The following is a 13,164-nucleotide window of genomic DNA, read 5'->3' on the forward strand; positions in this document are numbered from 1 at the left end:
CCGCCACTTCGCCCGGCTAGTTTTTTGTATTTTTTAGTAGAGACGGGGTTTCACCGTGTTAGCCAGGATGGTCTCGATCTCCTGACCTCGTGATCCGCCCGTCTCGGCCTCCCAAAGTGCTGGGATTACAGGCTTGAGCCACCGCGCCCGGCCATTTTTTTTTTTTTTTTGGAGACGGAATTTCTCTCATGTTGCCCGGGCTGGAGTGCTGGAGTATAATGGCATGATCTCGGCTCAACGCAGCCACCTCCCAGATTCAAGCTATTCTACCACAGCCTCCCGAGTAGCTGGGATTACAGGCATGTGCCACCACACCCAGTTAATTTTGTATTTTTAGTAGAGACGGCTTTTCTCCATGTTGGTCAGGCTGGTCTCGAACTCCTGACCTTAGGGGATCCACCCGCCTCCACCTCCCAAAGTGCTGGGATTACATGCGTGAGCCACCGTGCCCAGCCAATATAAGATTTTTAAAAATCATGATCTGTGAATCTGGTATTTTAAATGTTATTGAAAATTTTACAACCCATAAATTTAGGTTTCTTTTGTGATTCTCCTAGATGTAATAAAGGAACAGAATCGAGAGTTACGAGGTACACAGAGGGCTATAATCAGAGATCGAGCAGCTTTAGAGAAACAAGAAAAACAGCTGGTAAGTAGAACATTAAATTTCAGTTTAACTTTTCAAACAAATTTGGAAATTACTGTAGGAATAATTAGCTAACTAGGAAAAAGGCACATGGCAGGTGGCAAGTGATTTACTTAACTAAGAAATGGCAGTTAGTAATTTTTGTATCTTCTGCTTACCTTTGTTTATTGTGTCATTCTGCTTTTATTGGGATTCTGTGCATTCTGTTGATTATAGAATCAAATTATTCTTCAGTTTGTGAGAGTCATGAGTATCTAGGAAGAAATATTGCTCAAGGCAGAACCACCGTCTTAGTTAACAACAAAGATAAAATAGTCATGGAAAACAAAGAAAGGTTATTTTAAAAATTACATTAACTCAGAGGAGTCTCGCTTGATATTTTAAAGATCATTGTGTTTTTGACAATGAATGTACTTTTACAATAGACTGATCTGCTTCATTTTTAAATATTCTTTATGCTATGTTTTTATGTGTATATTACCTCAAATCTTTAAAAAATAGCTTTATTGAGGGATAATTGACATGCAATAAACTGTACATATTTCAGGTGTACAATTTGATAGGTTTTGACATATGTATAAACTCATGAAACCATTATTACAGTCAAGGTAATGAACATACCCATCTTCCCCAAAGTTTCCTTATGCCCCTGGAAATCCCTCCTACCCATCCCTGCCTGTCTCCCTTTTTCCTGATGAAGCAAATACTGATCTGTCACTGTAGATGAGTTTTCATTTCTAGAATTTTATGTAAATGGAATCATAGAAGATCAACTCCTTTTTATGGCCTCTTTCACTCAGCTGATTATTTTGAGGTTAATCAGTGCTGTTTCATGCATTAGTGTTAATTACTTTTTGTTGATGAGTATTATTCAATTGTTTGGATATTTCACAATTTGTTTATCTATTTACTAGCCAGTGGATGTTTGGGTTGTTTCCAGGTATTGGTTGTTTGAATAAAGTTGCTTTAAACATTCAATCAAAGTTTTTGTGAACGTGGTTTTCATTTTTCTTGGGTGTATTCCTGAGTGAGATTGCTGGGTCATAGGGTAAATGTATGTTTAACTGCTAAAAAATTAAAATTAAAGTGCTGAAAAGTTTGCAGAATGCCCATAATGTTTTCTCTTCCCATTAGTAATGTATGAAAGTTACAGTTGTTTCCCATACTTGGAGTTGACAGTCTTTAATTTTGTGGGTGTATAGTAGATTGTCATTTTAAATTTCATTTTCTTAATCACTAATGCTGTTGAACATCTTTTTATATACCTGTTTACCGTTTACTTACCTTTTTTGCCAGAGTGTCTATTCAAATATTTTACCTATTTTTTCATCAAATTGTTTTCTTTTTTAGTTACAATAGATTTTTATATATTGTGGAAACAAATGCTTTATCAAGTATATGTTGTGCAAATATTCTTTCCAAGTTCTTAACCTTGTCCTTCATTTTCCTAAGTGTCTTTTGAGGAATGAAAGGGTTTTTTTGGCTTATTTTGATCAAGTACAATTTTTTATTCTTTTATTCTTTTTTTTCAGTGTTGGAGTTTCTTACAAATGTCAATTAGGTCCAATTGGTGATAGTGTTTTCTAAGTCTTCTGTATCATTGCAGATCTTCTGTCTACTTGTCACAATTAGAGTGTATGCGTAAGAGTGGAGTTGTTAATATTTCTCATCCTTTTTTCTATAACTAGTACTTTTAGTGTACTGCTTACTTTTAGTGTACTAGCTATGAGTGCCTAACCCAAAGTCAGTAATATTTTCTACTATGTTTTCTTCTAGAAATAATTCAGTTTTAGTTCTTCCATTTAAAACTGTGAACCATATTGAATTAAGTTTCAGTATGGTGTCAGGTAAGGGTGGAGGTTCACTTTTTGCATATGGAAGGTCAGTTGTTTCACCATAATTATTGCTGACACTTTCCCTTGTCATCTTTGTGGAAAATCAGTTGTCCAAATGTAGGCATCTTTCTGGGCTCTATTCCATTGATTTATATGACTGTTTTTAAGCTAATACCACATTATTTTTGTTAATAAAGGTTTAAAGTAAGTCTAAAAGTTAGCATTAATCCTTCCACTTCACACTTCTTTTTTCCTAATTGTTTTGGCTGTTTTAGGTGCTTTGCATATCTATAGGAACTTTAGAATACAAATCAGTTTCTACAAAAAAGATCAGATTTTGATTGGGATTATGTTGAATATGTACATATTAACGTTGTGTCATAAGACATATTAACATAATGTTAATTAACGTTAACAGAAGACATATTAACATTATGTCTTCTGACCTATGAAGGTATTATATCTCTCCATTATGTAGATCCCTATTTATTTAGATCTTCAATTTTCCTCAGCAGTGTTTTGTACTTGTTGAAATGGTTGTGTGGTTTTCTTTTTTAGTCTGTCAATACAGTGAATTACTTTGATTATCAAAAGTTGAATCAACCTTTCGTTCCAGGCACACACCTTACTTGTTAATGATATATTTTTTAAATGTATTTTCAGTTTGCTGAAATTTTAAGAATATCTGCATCTGTGTTCATAAAATATACTGATTTGTAGTTTTTTGTGTGTGTAGTGTAGGCAGCAGTGCAGTGTTTTTATTTGATTTTGATATCAGGGTAATAATGGCTGGCCTAGTAATGCTGGCCTCATAGCATGAGTTGGCAAGGGTCCCATACTCTTTTCTTTACTGGAAGAGTTTGTATAGTTCTTCCTTAAATGTATGACAGGATTCATCAGTAAAGTCATATGTGAATGAAGATTTTCTTTGTAGGTAGATTATTAAACTACAAATTCTTTTTAAAAATAGATATACAGTGGCTTAGGTCATCTATCTTATTGAATGATCTTGGTGGCTTTAGTCTGTCAAGTAACTTGTCCATTTCTATTAAATTTTAAAATATACTGATATGTTGTTTATAATATTCCGTTACTATCCTTTAACATCTTTAGGATAAGAAGTGATGCCCTTCTTTGCTTTCTCAGTATTTGTAACTGTGTTCTCTCCTTCTCTCTGTCTGTCTCTTTCTCAGTTTTTTTTGTCATCAGCCTGGTTAGTAGTTAATCAATTTGATTGATCTATTAAAACACACACACACACACACACACACACACACACACATACACACACACAACAGCTTTTGCTTTTTGGTTTCATTGATTTTCTGTATGGATTTTTTTTTTTTTTTTTTGTGATGGAGTCTCATTTTGTCACCAGTCTGGAGTGCAGTGGCGCCATCTCAGCTCCCTGCAACCTCTGCCTTCCGGGTTCAAGTGATTCTTCTGCCTCAGCCTCCCAAGTACCTGGGACTACAGGCGTGTGCCACCACGCCCAGCTAATTTTTTTGTATTTTTAGTTGAGACAAGGTTTCACCATGTTGGCCAGGATGGTCTCGATCTCTTGACCTCATTATCCACCCGCCTCGGCCTCTCAAAGTGCTGAGATTACAGGCGTGAGCCACCGTGCCTGGCCAGATTTTTCCTTCCTAGTTTGTATATTTATTTTCTTGTTTATCTTATTTCCTTACTTTGTGTTTCATTTGTACTTCTTTTTTCTATGTTATGTTGAAGCTTATGAAGTATTCATTGTTTTTCAAATGCAAACTTCAATGCTGTAAACTCTTCTAAGAGCAATTTTAATTGCAGCTTACAAATTTTTATGTTGCATTTTCACTTAAGTTCAAAATATTATTTCCTCTGTGCTTTTTTTCTTTAACCCATGACTTATTTAGAACTATTATTTTTAAATTTCCACTTATTTGTGATTTTCTTTTCATATTTTTCTTATGAATTTTGAGTTTCATTGTAGTTAGCATACTTTGTGTGATTCCAGTCCTTTGAAATTTATTGAGCCCTGTTTTCTGATGTAGAATATGGAATACTTTGGTGATTGTTTAGTGACACTTCTAAAGAATGTATATTCTGCTGTCAATGTTGGAGTTTCCTACAAATGTCAGTGAGGTCAGATTGGTGATAGTGTTTTTGAAGCCTTCTGTATCACTGCAGATTTTCTGTCTACTTGTAACAATTAGGCTTTATGCTTAAGAGTGGAGTTGCTGATATTTCTCATGCTAATTATGCATTTGTCTATTTCTCCTTTCAGTTCTGTCCATTGTGTTTTATATATTTTGAATCACTTTGATTAGGTACATACACATTTCAGATTTTCCTGGTATTGATTCCCTTATATCATTATGAAATGCCCCTTTCTGTTTCTGTAGTATTCCTCGTTCTCAAGTTTATTTCATCTCTATTAATATAGCCACTCTGGATTGGCAGGTTTTGATAAGTATGTGTATAGCGTATATTTTTTTGTCCTTTTACTTGACTTTGTTTTTGTATAAGTTGGTGTCTTCAGATAGCATATAGTTGGGTTTGCTTTCTCATTTAATCTGTCTTATAATTGAGGTATAAAATTGACTATTTTATTTAATGTAAATTGTATTATTAGTTTTAGATCTATCACCTTGCCCTTTATTGCTCTGTCCCACCAACTCTTTACTTGTATGTATGTTCTTTTTCTCTTGCCTTCTTTTGGATAGTCTTTTTTTTTTAAATTTTCTTTTGGGCTCTACATGTGCACTGTTTTGTAGATTTGCTTTGTATTCATGGATGAAGATACTAGTTCTGTCCTTTGCATGTAAACATGTAGACTAAATTTCCTTCTTAGATTACTCTTTTGCTCTATGACTTTATAATAGCTTCTTCCCCCCTTCATGATCGGGGAGAAAGGGTCTGTTATGTATATTAGATCCGTTCTTCTGAAATAAATTATTGAGGACTACCCCTTAATGATTTTATTTTATTTTGTTTGTTTCTTCTCTTAGGAATTAGAAATTAAGAAAATGGCCAAGATTGGTAATAAGGAAGCTTGCAGAGTTTTAGCCAAACAACTCGTGCATCTACGGAAACAGAAGACGAGAACTTTTGCTGTAAGTTCAAAAGTTACTTCTATGTCTACACAAACAAAAGTGATGAATTCCCAAATGAAGATGGCTGGAGCAATGTCTACCACAGCAAAAGTAAGTGGGAGCTTTTATATTCATAGATTTATAATTTTATAAATGATATTTAAATATCAATATTGAAAGCAGACTTAAAAGCACCTTCTGGTATATATGTGGTATAAAATGTATGTAATTTTTAGTAAAATGAGTTATAATACTAGATAATCCAGGTAATTACTTCTAGATTCTTTATTGGTATGTTTTAATACAAAATTTATTGTTTGAGGACAATCCATTTTCTTTCTTTCTTTTTTTTTTTTTTTTTGAGACGGAGTCTTGCTCTGTCACACAGGCTAGAGTGCAGTGGCAAGATTTCGGCTCCCTGAAGCCTCCGCCTCCTGGGTTCAAGAGATTCTCCTGCCTCAGCCTCCTGAGTAGCTGGGATTACAGGCATGCACCACCACCACACCTGGCTAATTTTTGTATTTTTAGTAGAGATGAGGTTTCACATGTTGGCCAGGCTGGTCTCGAACTCCTGACCTCAGATGATTCGCCTGCCTCAGCCTCCCAAAGTGCTGGGATTACAGACGTGAGCCACTGCACCTGGCCAACAATTCCATTTTCTAAAGATCACATGTAGCTTCTAATTTTATAAAATTGACTTTTAAAAGTATTTGCTTTTTTCCCCTCAAATTGTCAGATGATTTTTGACCTTCTTATCTCATTGTATGTTGTGACTACCTTTGAGTGATAATTTCCTCTTGATTCATTTTTATGAATGTGTCAGAAGGTCACATGAATAGTAAGAAAGATTTATCAGAATGTTTGTCTGGAACTGATGTTTAACTTACTGCATACACACACAAACACATTTTTCTATAGTGTTTTTACTGTAGAGTTTAAAGGACTCTGAATCTTTCAGTCATTTAATAAAGCACTCCTTGATACTGTTAGTAATCAAAAGAGGCTAAGACAGAAGCTTTGCTTTCACAAATTTTATAGTTCAATTGGGGGAGCTTAAGATAGGTCTCTAGGAACCTACCCACTATATATCAATCATGCTAAGCTTTATGAATTGCACAGACCTTTGAGTAGGGTGATCTAAAAGACATTGCATAAGACAGAGGTTTTAAGAATATCATTAGAGGTTAGATGTATAGAAGAGGGATTATGAATATGAAGTGCAAAAAAAAAAAGCTTCAGAGGAAAGTACAAGCTTTGTGATAGGGAAATGGTATACATGGGCAATTTTTTGTTATTCATAGTAGTTATGTCCCATGAAGTCGGGAACACTGAAATAGTGCATATTGAACCATTGCTCCCAGGGGAAATACTGAGTTATATTTCTGTGAGCCTTTGCCCACAACATTTTTTCATCACCTAATCTGTACCTAACTAACCTTGTGTTTCTGTTTAAAGATGCCATATATAATAGATAGTTGATTTGCTCATATTGAGCTCATGACTAATGGGACTATATCTCATTCCCCAACAAAGCTTATCTAACATATATTTTCTCCATAAAGCGCATCATGTCCTTCTTTCACTTAGGAACACTGGGCAGCATGTTAATACAATGTTTGGGGATCATTTTTTATCAGTGAAATCACCAACAAAAAGTAGAAAAGTGAGAAAAATGTGACACTAAATAAACTGTGGAAAGGACACTTAATTTGCAGTAAGAAGGCAGAACATCAACTTGTTTGACCTCAGCTGGAAATGTGCATGTTGGGTGACTCAGATGTTTTGCTGCTTTGTAAATGTCCACAGATAAGCATTAAAACACTGCAGGTATTCATTTGAGGTTACAAATACATTTTAATGAGTAGGTAAATTCTCAAATGTGGAATCCACAAGTAAGGAGTGTTAACTGTAATTGCGTTTGAGACAGCAGAGCACATGAAAGTCGAATGCTGTACAAACTTAGAAGGAATAAATTCAATCTTTGATAGCAGAGTAGGGAGATTATAGTTAACAAAATATATTGTACTTGGGTAGTTGACACCCTAAACGCTCTGACTAGATCACTATGCATTATATGTGTGTAACAAAATTTTATATGTACCCAATACATTTGTGCAAATAAAGAGTAGAGTGCATCCATTTTGTGAAGTACAAAAAGTACAGTGACACATTATAATTTTTAAAATGAGAAAGTTTCAAGCCTCAAGTCGGGCATGGTGGCTCATGCCTGTAATCTCAGCACTTTGGGAGGTCAAGGCAGGCAGATCACTTGAGGCCAGGAGTTCAAGACCAGTCTGGCCAACATGGCAAAACCCCACCTCTACTAAAAATACAAAAATTAGCTGGGCATGATGGTGGGCATCTGTAATCCCAGCTACTTGGGAGGCTGCGGCAGGAGAATTGCAGAAACCTGAGAGGCAAAGGTTGCAGTGAGCCAAGATCACGCCGCTGCACTCCAGCCTGGGAGACAGAGAGAGACTGTCTCAAAAAAAAAGAAGAGAGAGAGAACATTTCAGTATACATTGTGTTTCTCAGTTACCTTATTCTTTTTGATTGCCTGATTTTTGAGACAGTCTTGCTCTGTTGCCCAGGCTGGAGTGCAATGGTGCAATCTTAGCTCACAGCAACCTCTGCCTCCCAGGTTCTAGTGATTTTCCTGCCACAGCCTCCCGAGTAGCTGGCATTGTGGGTGTGAGCCACTATGCCTCGCTAATTTTTGTATATTTAGTAGAGATGGGTTTTTACCGTGTTGGCTAGGCTAGTCTCAAACTCCTGGCCTCAAGTGGCAAGAGAAAACATAGCGCGTTTAAGGAATGAAAGATGTGTCTAGAGGGCAGTAGTGCAAAGTTTAATCCTTGTTAGGGCTCATAGGCAAATTATGGAATTTGACTTTTAGCACTTAAGAGCACTGGAAAGCCACTGGAGAGTTAGGTGTGTTGGAGGTGGGGAGGGATGAGGGGAATGCAGTGTCATACTTGGAAAGAATACTTTGACTGCAGTATTGCATGCAGTTGAGAAAGGACTGTTTGCTTCATATCTTTGAAATCAACGTGTTTTCTGTTGTATGGCTTCTTTTAATATACTGAATTAGCTATATAATGCATACATATATTTTTATCATGCATATATTATGCATCATATATATAAAAATGCAGTCATGTCTGCCTTAACATTCTGAAAAATTCATCTTAGGCAATTTCGTCATTGTGCAAACATTTTGGAGTATACTTACATAAACCTAGGTGATATAGCCTACTACGCATCTAGGCTATATGGTATAGCCTGTTGGTCCTAGGCTACACTGTACTGAATTTCGTAGGCAGTTGTAACGTAATGGTTTAAGTATCTGTGTATCTAAACATGGCTAAGCATAAGAAAGCTATAGTAAAAATGGAGTATTATAATCTTATGGGGCCACTGTCGTATATGCTGTGGGTCATTAACCAAAATGTAAGCACATGACACATGATCGTAAATAAATTTTGGTGATACTAGAGAACATTAATCTCTTAATGAAATGAGTTGTGAATGTATAATGTAAGAGAATTGTTTTCACATAGTTTTTCAAAACTCACATTTTTATGTTTTTTTAAACCATGGTTTTAAATGTGTTAATAGATTAAGTATGTATGCTAGTATATCTTCTGATCTTTTTAAATTTAGACATTAAAAATGTTAATGAAAGTTTTTATAAAAATTAAATTTAAAAATTTATTGACATTACCTACTTGCCACATAAACAGGTAAATTTAATTTTCCTATTTGAATAGCAAAGGATTTTATGCTGATAATGTTTTTTATTACATAATTTCTTGCCTGCTGTTCAGATGAGATTTTCCACACTGGTCTTTATTATATAGATGTTAAGCAGATGGTTTCCAAATGACTATTTCATTTTTTTCTAGAATATTTAACACTCTATGTTTGATTACGGTAGGATGGCTATCTTTTAAAAGCTGGCTATATTTGATGTGTTCCCTTTTGACTTACTTCATAGTAAAATTTTCAGAATTATGAAAGTAATGTGAATCTTGTAAATACATTTAAAGACAATGCAGGCAGTTAACAAGAAGATGGATCCACAAAAGACATTACAAACAATGCAGAATTTCCAGAAGGAAAACATGAAAATGGAGATGACTGAAGAAATGAGTAAGTTTAATAAGTTATAATGAAATGTATAGTTTTCTTATCTTTAAATTAGACATTTATTTACTTTCAGTCTCATATTCTCATTCACGAAGGCAGAAATGATGAAACCAAAAATGACAGGCTCAAAATTCTGTTTGTATTTAACTGAGGGAAAGGTATAAAATATGTTATGCCATATCTCTATTACACATTGGCTTTAGCAGTTTTAGTTTATTGATTAGTATACCAAAACCAACTTGTGAGGTAAATAATTCTTCCTGATATAAGTCAGGCAGTTTCAGAGTTATGTCGACTCCTCGGTACTATAGAAGATTTGCCTGTATTAGGGGTAGAGGTAATGGAGCTCTTTTTTTATTTTGGTTTTTTTTTTGAGACGGAGTCTCGCTCTGTCGCCCAGGCTGGAGTGCTGTGGCCGAGTCTCAGCTCACTGCAAGCTCCGCCTCCCGGGTTCACGCCATTCTCCTGCCTCAGCCTCCGGAGTAGCTGGGACTACAGGCGCCCGCCACCTCGCCCGGCTAGTTTTTTTTTTGTATTTTTTAGTAGAGACGGGGTTTCACCGTGTTAGCCGGGATGGTCTTGATCTCCCGACCTCGTGATCCGCCCGTCTCGGCCTCCCAAAGTGCTGGGATTACAAGCTTGAGCCACCGCGCCCGGCCTTTTTTTTGGTTTTTATTCTCATTTTTTTCCCTCTCACAAGAGTCTTCTAATATTTAGTTTTTGTCTTTTTGAATATAAACTAATTGCATGTTATGGTGGAAATACAGAAAATACAGAGACGGAGCATATAAAAATCATCACAGCACTCAGATGTAGTTACTGTTAATGTTGTACATGTATTTTCTGTTTTTTTCCTCATAATCTTGATCTACAAAAGTGAAGTCACCTTACATGTACAATTATGAATATCTTGCTTTTTAAAAACATAGTAGTATAACGTAAGCATATACTTGTGACCTTGACATTAAATCTTCTCTGAAGTCTTTTTAAAAAATAGCTTTAATATCATTTAACATCAGTATACTCTAGTTTATCAAACCATTCTTGTGTTGGTAAGATCATTGTAAAATTTTTAACGTGTTTGATAATCCTTTTAAAATATGTTTAAGCATTATCTTTGACTGAATTATTAGCTTTTATAAGGCTCTTGGTTTGTGCTACCAATTCTTTCCAGAAAGACTACACCGATTTTTATTTCACCAATAATGAATGACTGACCCTTCATAGCACCCTGATCAACATTAGATCATTATTTATATTATGTTAAAAACTGGCATCATTATTTTGAAAGTATGTTTTCTAAATGTTTTACAACTATAAAACATGAAAAATAGAAAAAATAAATGTTTTACAACTGTGTAGGGATATACCAGTTTAGCTTTGCTTATCTGCTAGTATTTTAGTTTAACAGCATTTAATAACATTTAGTGTATAAAATAGTACCTAATTAAGTTGCCAGGGTGAATAAACTCATTATTATTCCAGTATTCTATTTCAGGACAGCTGTTTTTATTCGCGGTTGTAATGATATTGCCGGTTTATCTTTGACAGCTCCAAAGTTCTGTAGTTTTTACTTCAGGCCTTTAGTTTGAAAACTCTGAGTCTTTTCAGGTTGTTGAAACATCATCAATCATATTTTAATGACTGAGATAACTGTTTATTATATAAACTGTTATTTATATAATGATCATAGTATTGAACATGTGGTTTCCAATGCCAGTGATGGCAGTCTTTACCAGAGAAATGAACTTTTCCATTAAGCTATAATGAAAAGAATCAATAACCCTTACTTAATCAGATATCTATAATACCTACTGCAGTTGTTCTCATTTGTATTTTAATACATTGCAAATGAGTCTGTAGTATAATAGTAGTTATTGATGGTTACTCATTTTTTTTAACAACCTAGTAAAATACACTAACAATATTTTCATCAAGGTGTAAATCAACATATCTTTTTCCAGTTGGAATTTATATTCTGCCATGTTGCTCCAAAGCTTGTTCACATTTAAGTTAAGACACAAGATCTTTGGGAATCTTACAGTATACCTGTGATGAGCATTATTACATTTTTTCTGAAAGCGTTCTTTGTTAGTCTGATTACACCTCTCTCATCTTTTTCTTCTATCTACTTCATTCATTTTTTTTTTTTCTGCAACCACTTCTTTACTTATAAACTCCGCATGACCTGGACTTATAAACTCCTCATGACCTGGACTTCACATCTCCCGTATTACTTTGCTAAGTTACATCTGAGTAACGTACGGCTAAATTATTTTTTTCCAGGATCTTACCTCTGAGCATATTGATTAAATTCCTTCAGGGGTTTTCTGCTTACTACAAGATAAAATCCCCAAATTTTAAATAAAAAACACGAAGGAAGTATTTAGGTTATGAAACATCTTCAGTTTATACCCTAGATGACTGCCTACCTTACGTGACATTTTCCAGGGAGTCATGGTGCATAAACCCATAGATTATAGGTTTGTTACTATAGCAGTCCTAAACCAGGACACCCTGGTACCAGCATTCCATAGACAAAGACTCTTGTAGTAAACATTAAGCCTGTTTTTCAGGAGCCACAGTTACCAACATGATTACAAGGAAATCAGACTAGGTTACCTGTCTTTCTTCTTCTGGGGACATTCGCCAGATACCAGGAGAGGAACAATTTTAGGCTAACTGCTGTAATTTTTTTTTTCTCCCAGACATTTTCCATTTATGTACCTTAAATAACAACCAAACAGAAGAACTTATTCTTTCTTGCTTGTGTCCCTGTTGCCTCACCATGACTTTGCCCAGGCCATTCCGTTTTTGTATCTCTGTGTGGTTAAACCCTATGTATCCTTGCCAGATTACTTCACATGTTACTTCCTCCCAGTTGGATGTAATCTCCTTCTCTGAAACTTTGTAATCATTTATCTTTTCTCTTACCACAATCTGTTGAATATTTTTTCTTTTATACTCAAGTGTCAACTACCCGAAGTCTTTATTTTTCTCCGTCTATACACCCATTGTATTTGTATTGCATTTCAGGCACGAGGTGCCCAGTTTCAAAGATAAAAAAGACACAATCTCAATCCATCAAAAATTGTTTCCCCACAACTCAACATGATGCATTCTATACAGAGTGCTTTCAATAAATATTTTGGGGAGGGAAGAGAGGTAGGAAAGGTTGTAGCAGTAATAATCCTGTTAAATCGGACATCATTCTTTAGGCAAATTTATTAAAATACGGAACCTTAGATTTCTTTAGAATGTTCTACATGTATCTTGAATGTAAATTTAAGAGGTATAAAAATATGATTATAGATATAAAAAGAGTAAATTGTTTTCCAGATATTAACAGGATATTTTATTCTTGCATATTCTTCCTCTACCAGCTTAATGAATACAATTTGTGAAATAATATTTAAAAGTCTTAAACATGTGGCTGTGAATATCACATGGTTTTTGTCTATTA

The 13,164-nt window shown here is 34.9% G+C and overlaps 1 protein-coding gene across 3 annotated transcripts in view; it reads left to right on the forward strand.

The window, feature by feature from the left end:
- Positions 1 to 13,164, forward strand: part of CHMP2B (charged multivesicular body protein 2B) — a 29,531-nt gene that overhangs the window by 14,014 nt on the left and 2,353 nt on the right. The window contains exons 2-4 of one of the 3 annotated variants that reach the window (XM_025376595.1): positions 558 to 649; positions 5,469 to 5,663; positions 9,602 to 9,704. In XM_025376595.1, coding sequence (XP_025232380.1) covers positions 558 to 649; positions 5,469 to 5,663; positions 9,602 to 9,704 — 390 coding nt within the window. The remainder of the gene's footprint in view (positions 1 to 557; positions 650 to 5,468; positions 5,664 to 9,601; positions 9,705 to 13,164) is intronic. The other 2 variants (XM_025376596.1, XM_025376597.1) reach the window with 2 other exon arrangements.

The sequence above is a fragment of the Theropithecus gelada genome, chromosome 2 (genome assembly GCF_003255815.1).
Source record: "Theropithecus gelada isolate Dixy chromosome 2, Tgel_1.0, whole genome shotgun sequence".
Lineage (NCBI taxonomy): Eukaryota > Metazoa > Chordata > Mammalia > Primates > Cercopithecidae > Theropithecus > Theropithecus gelada.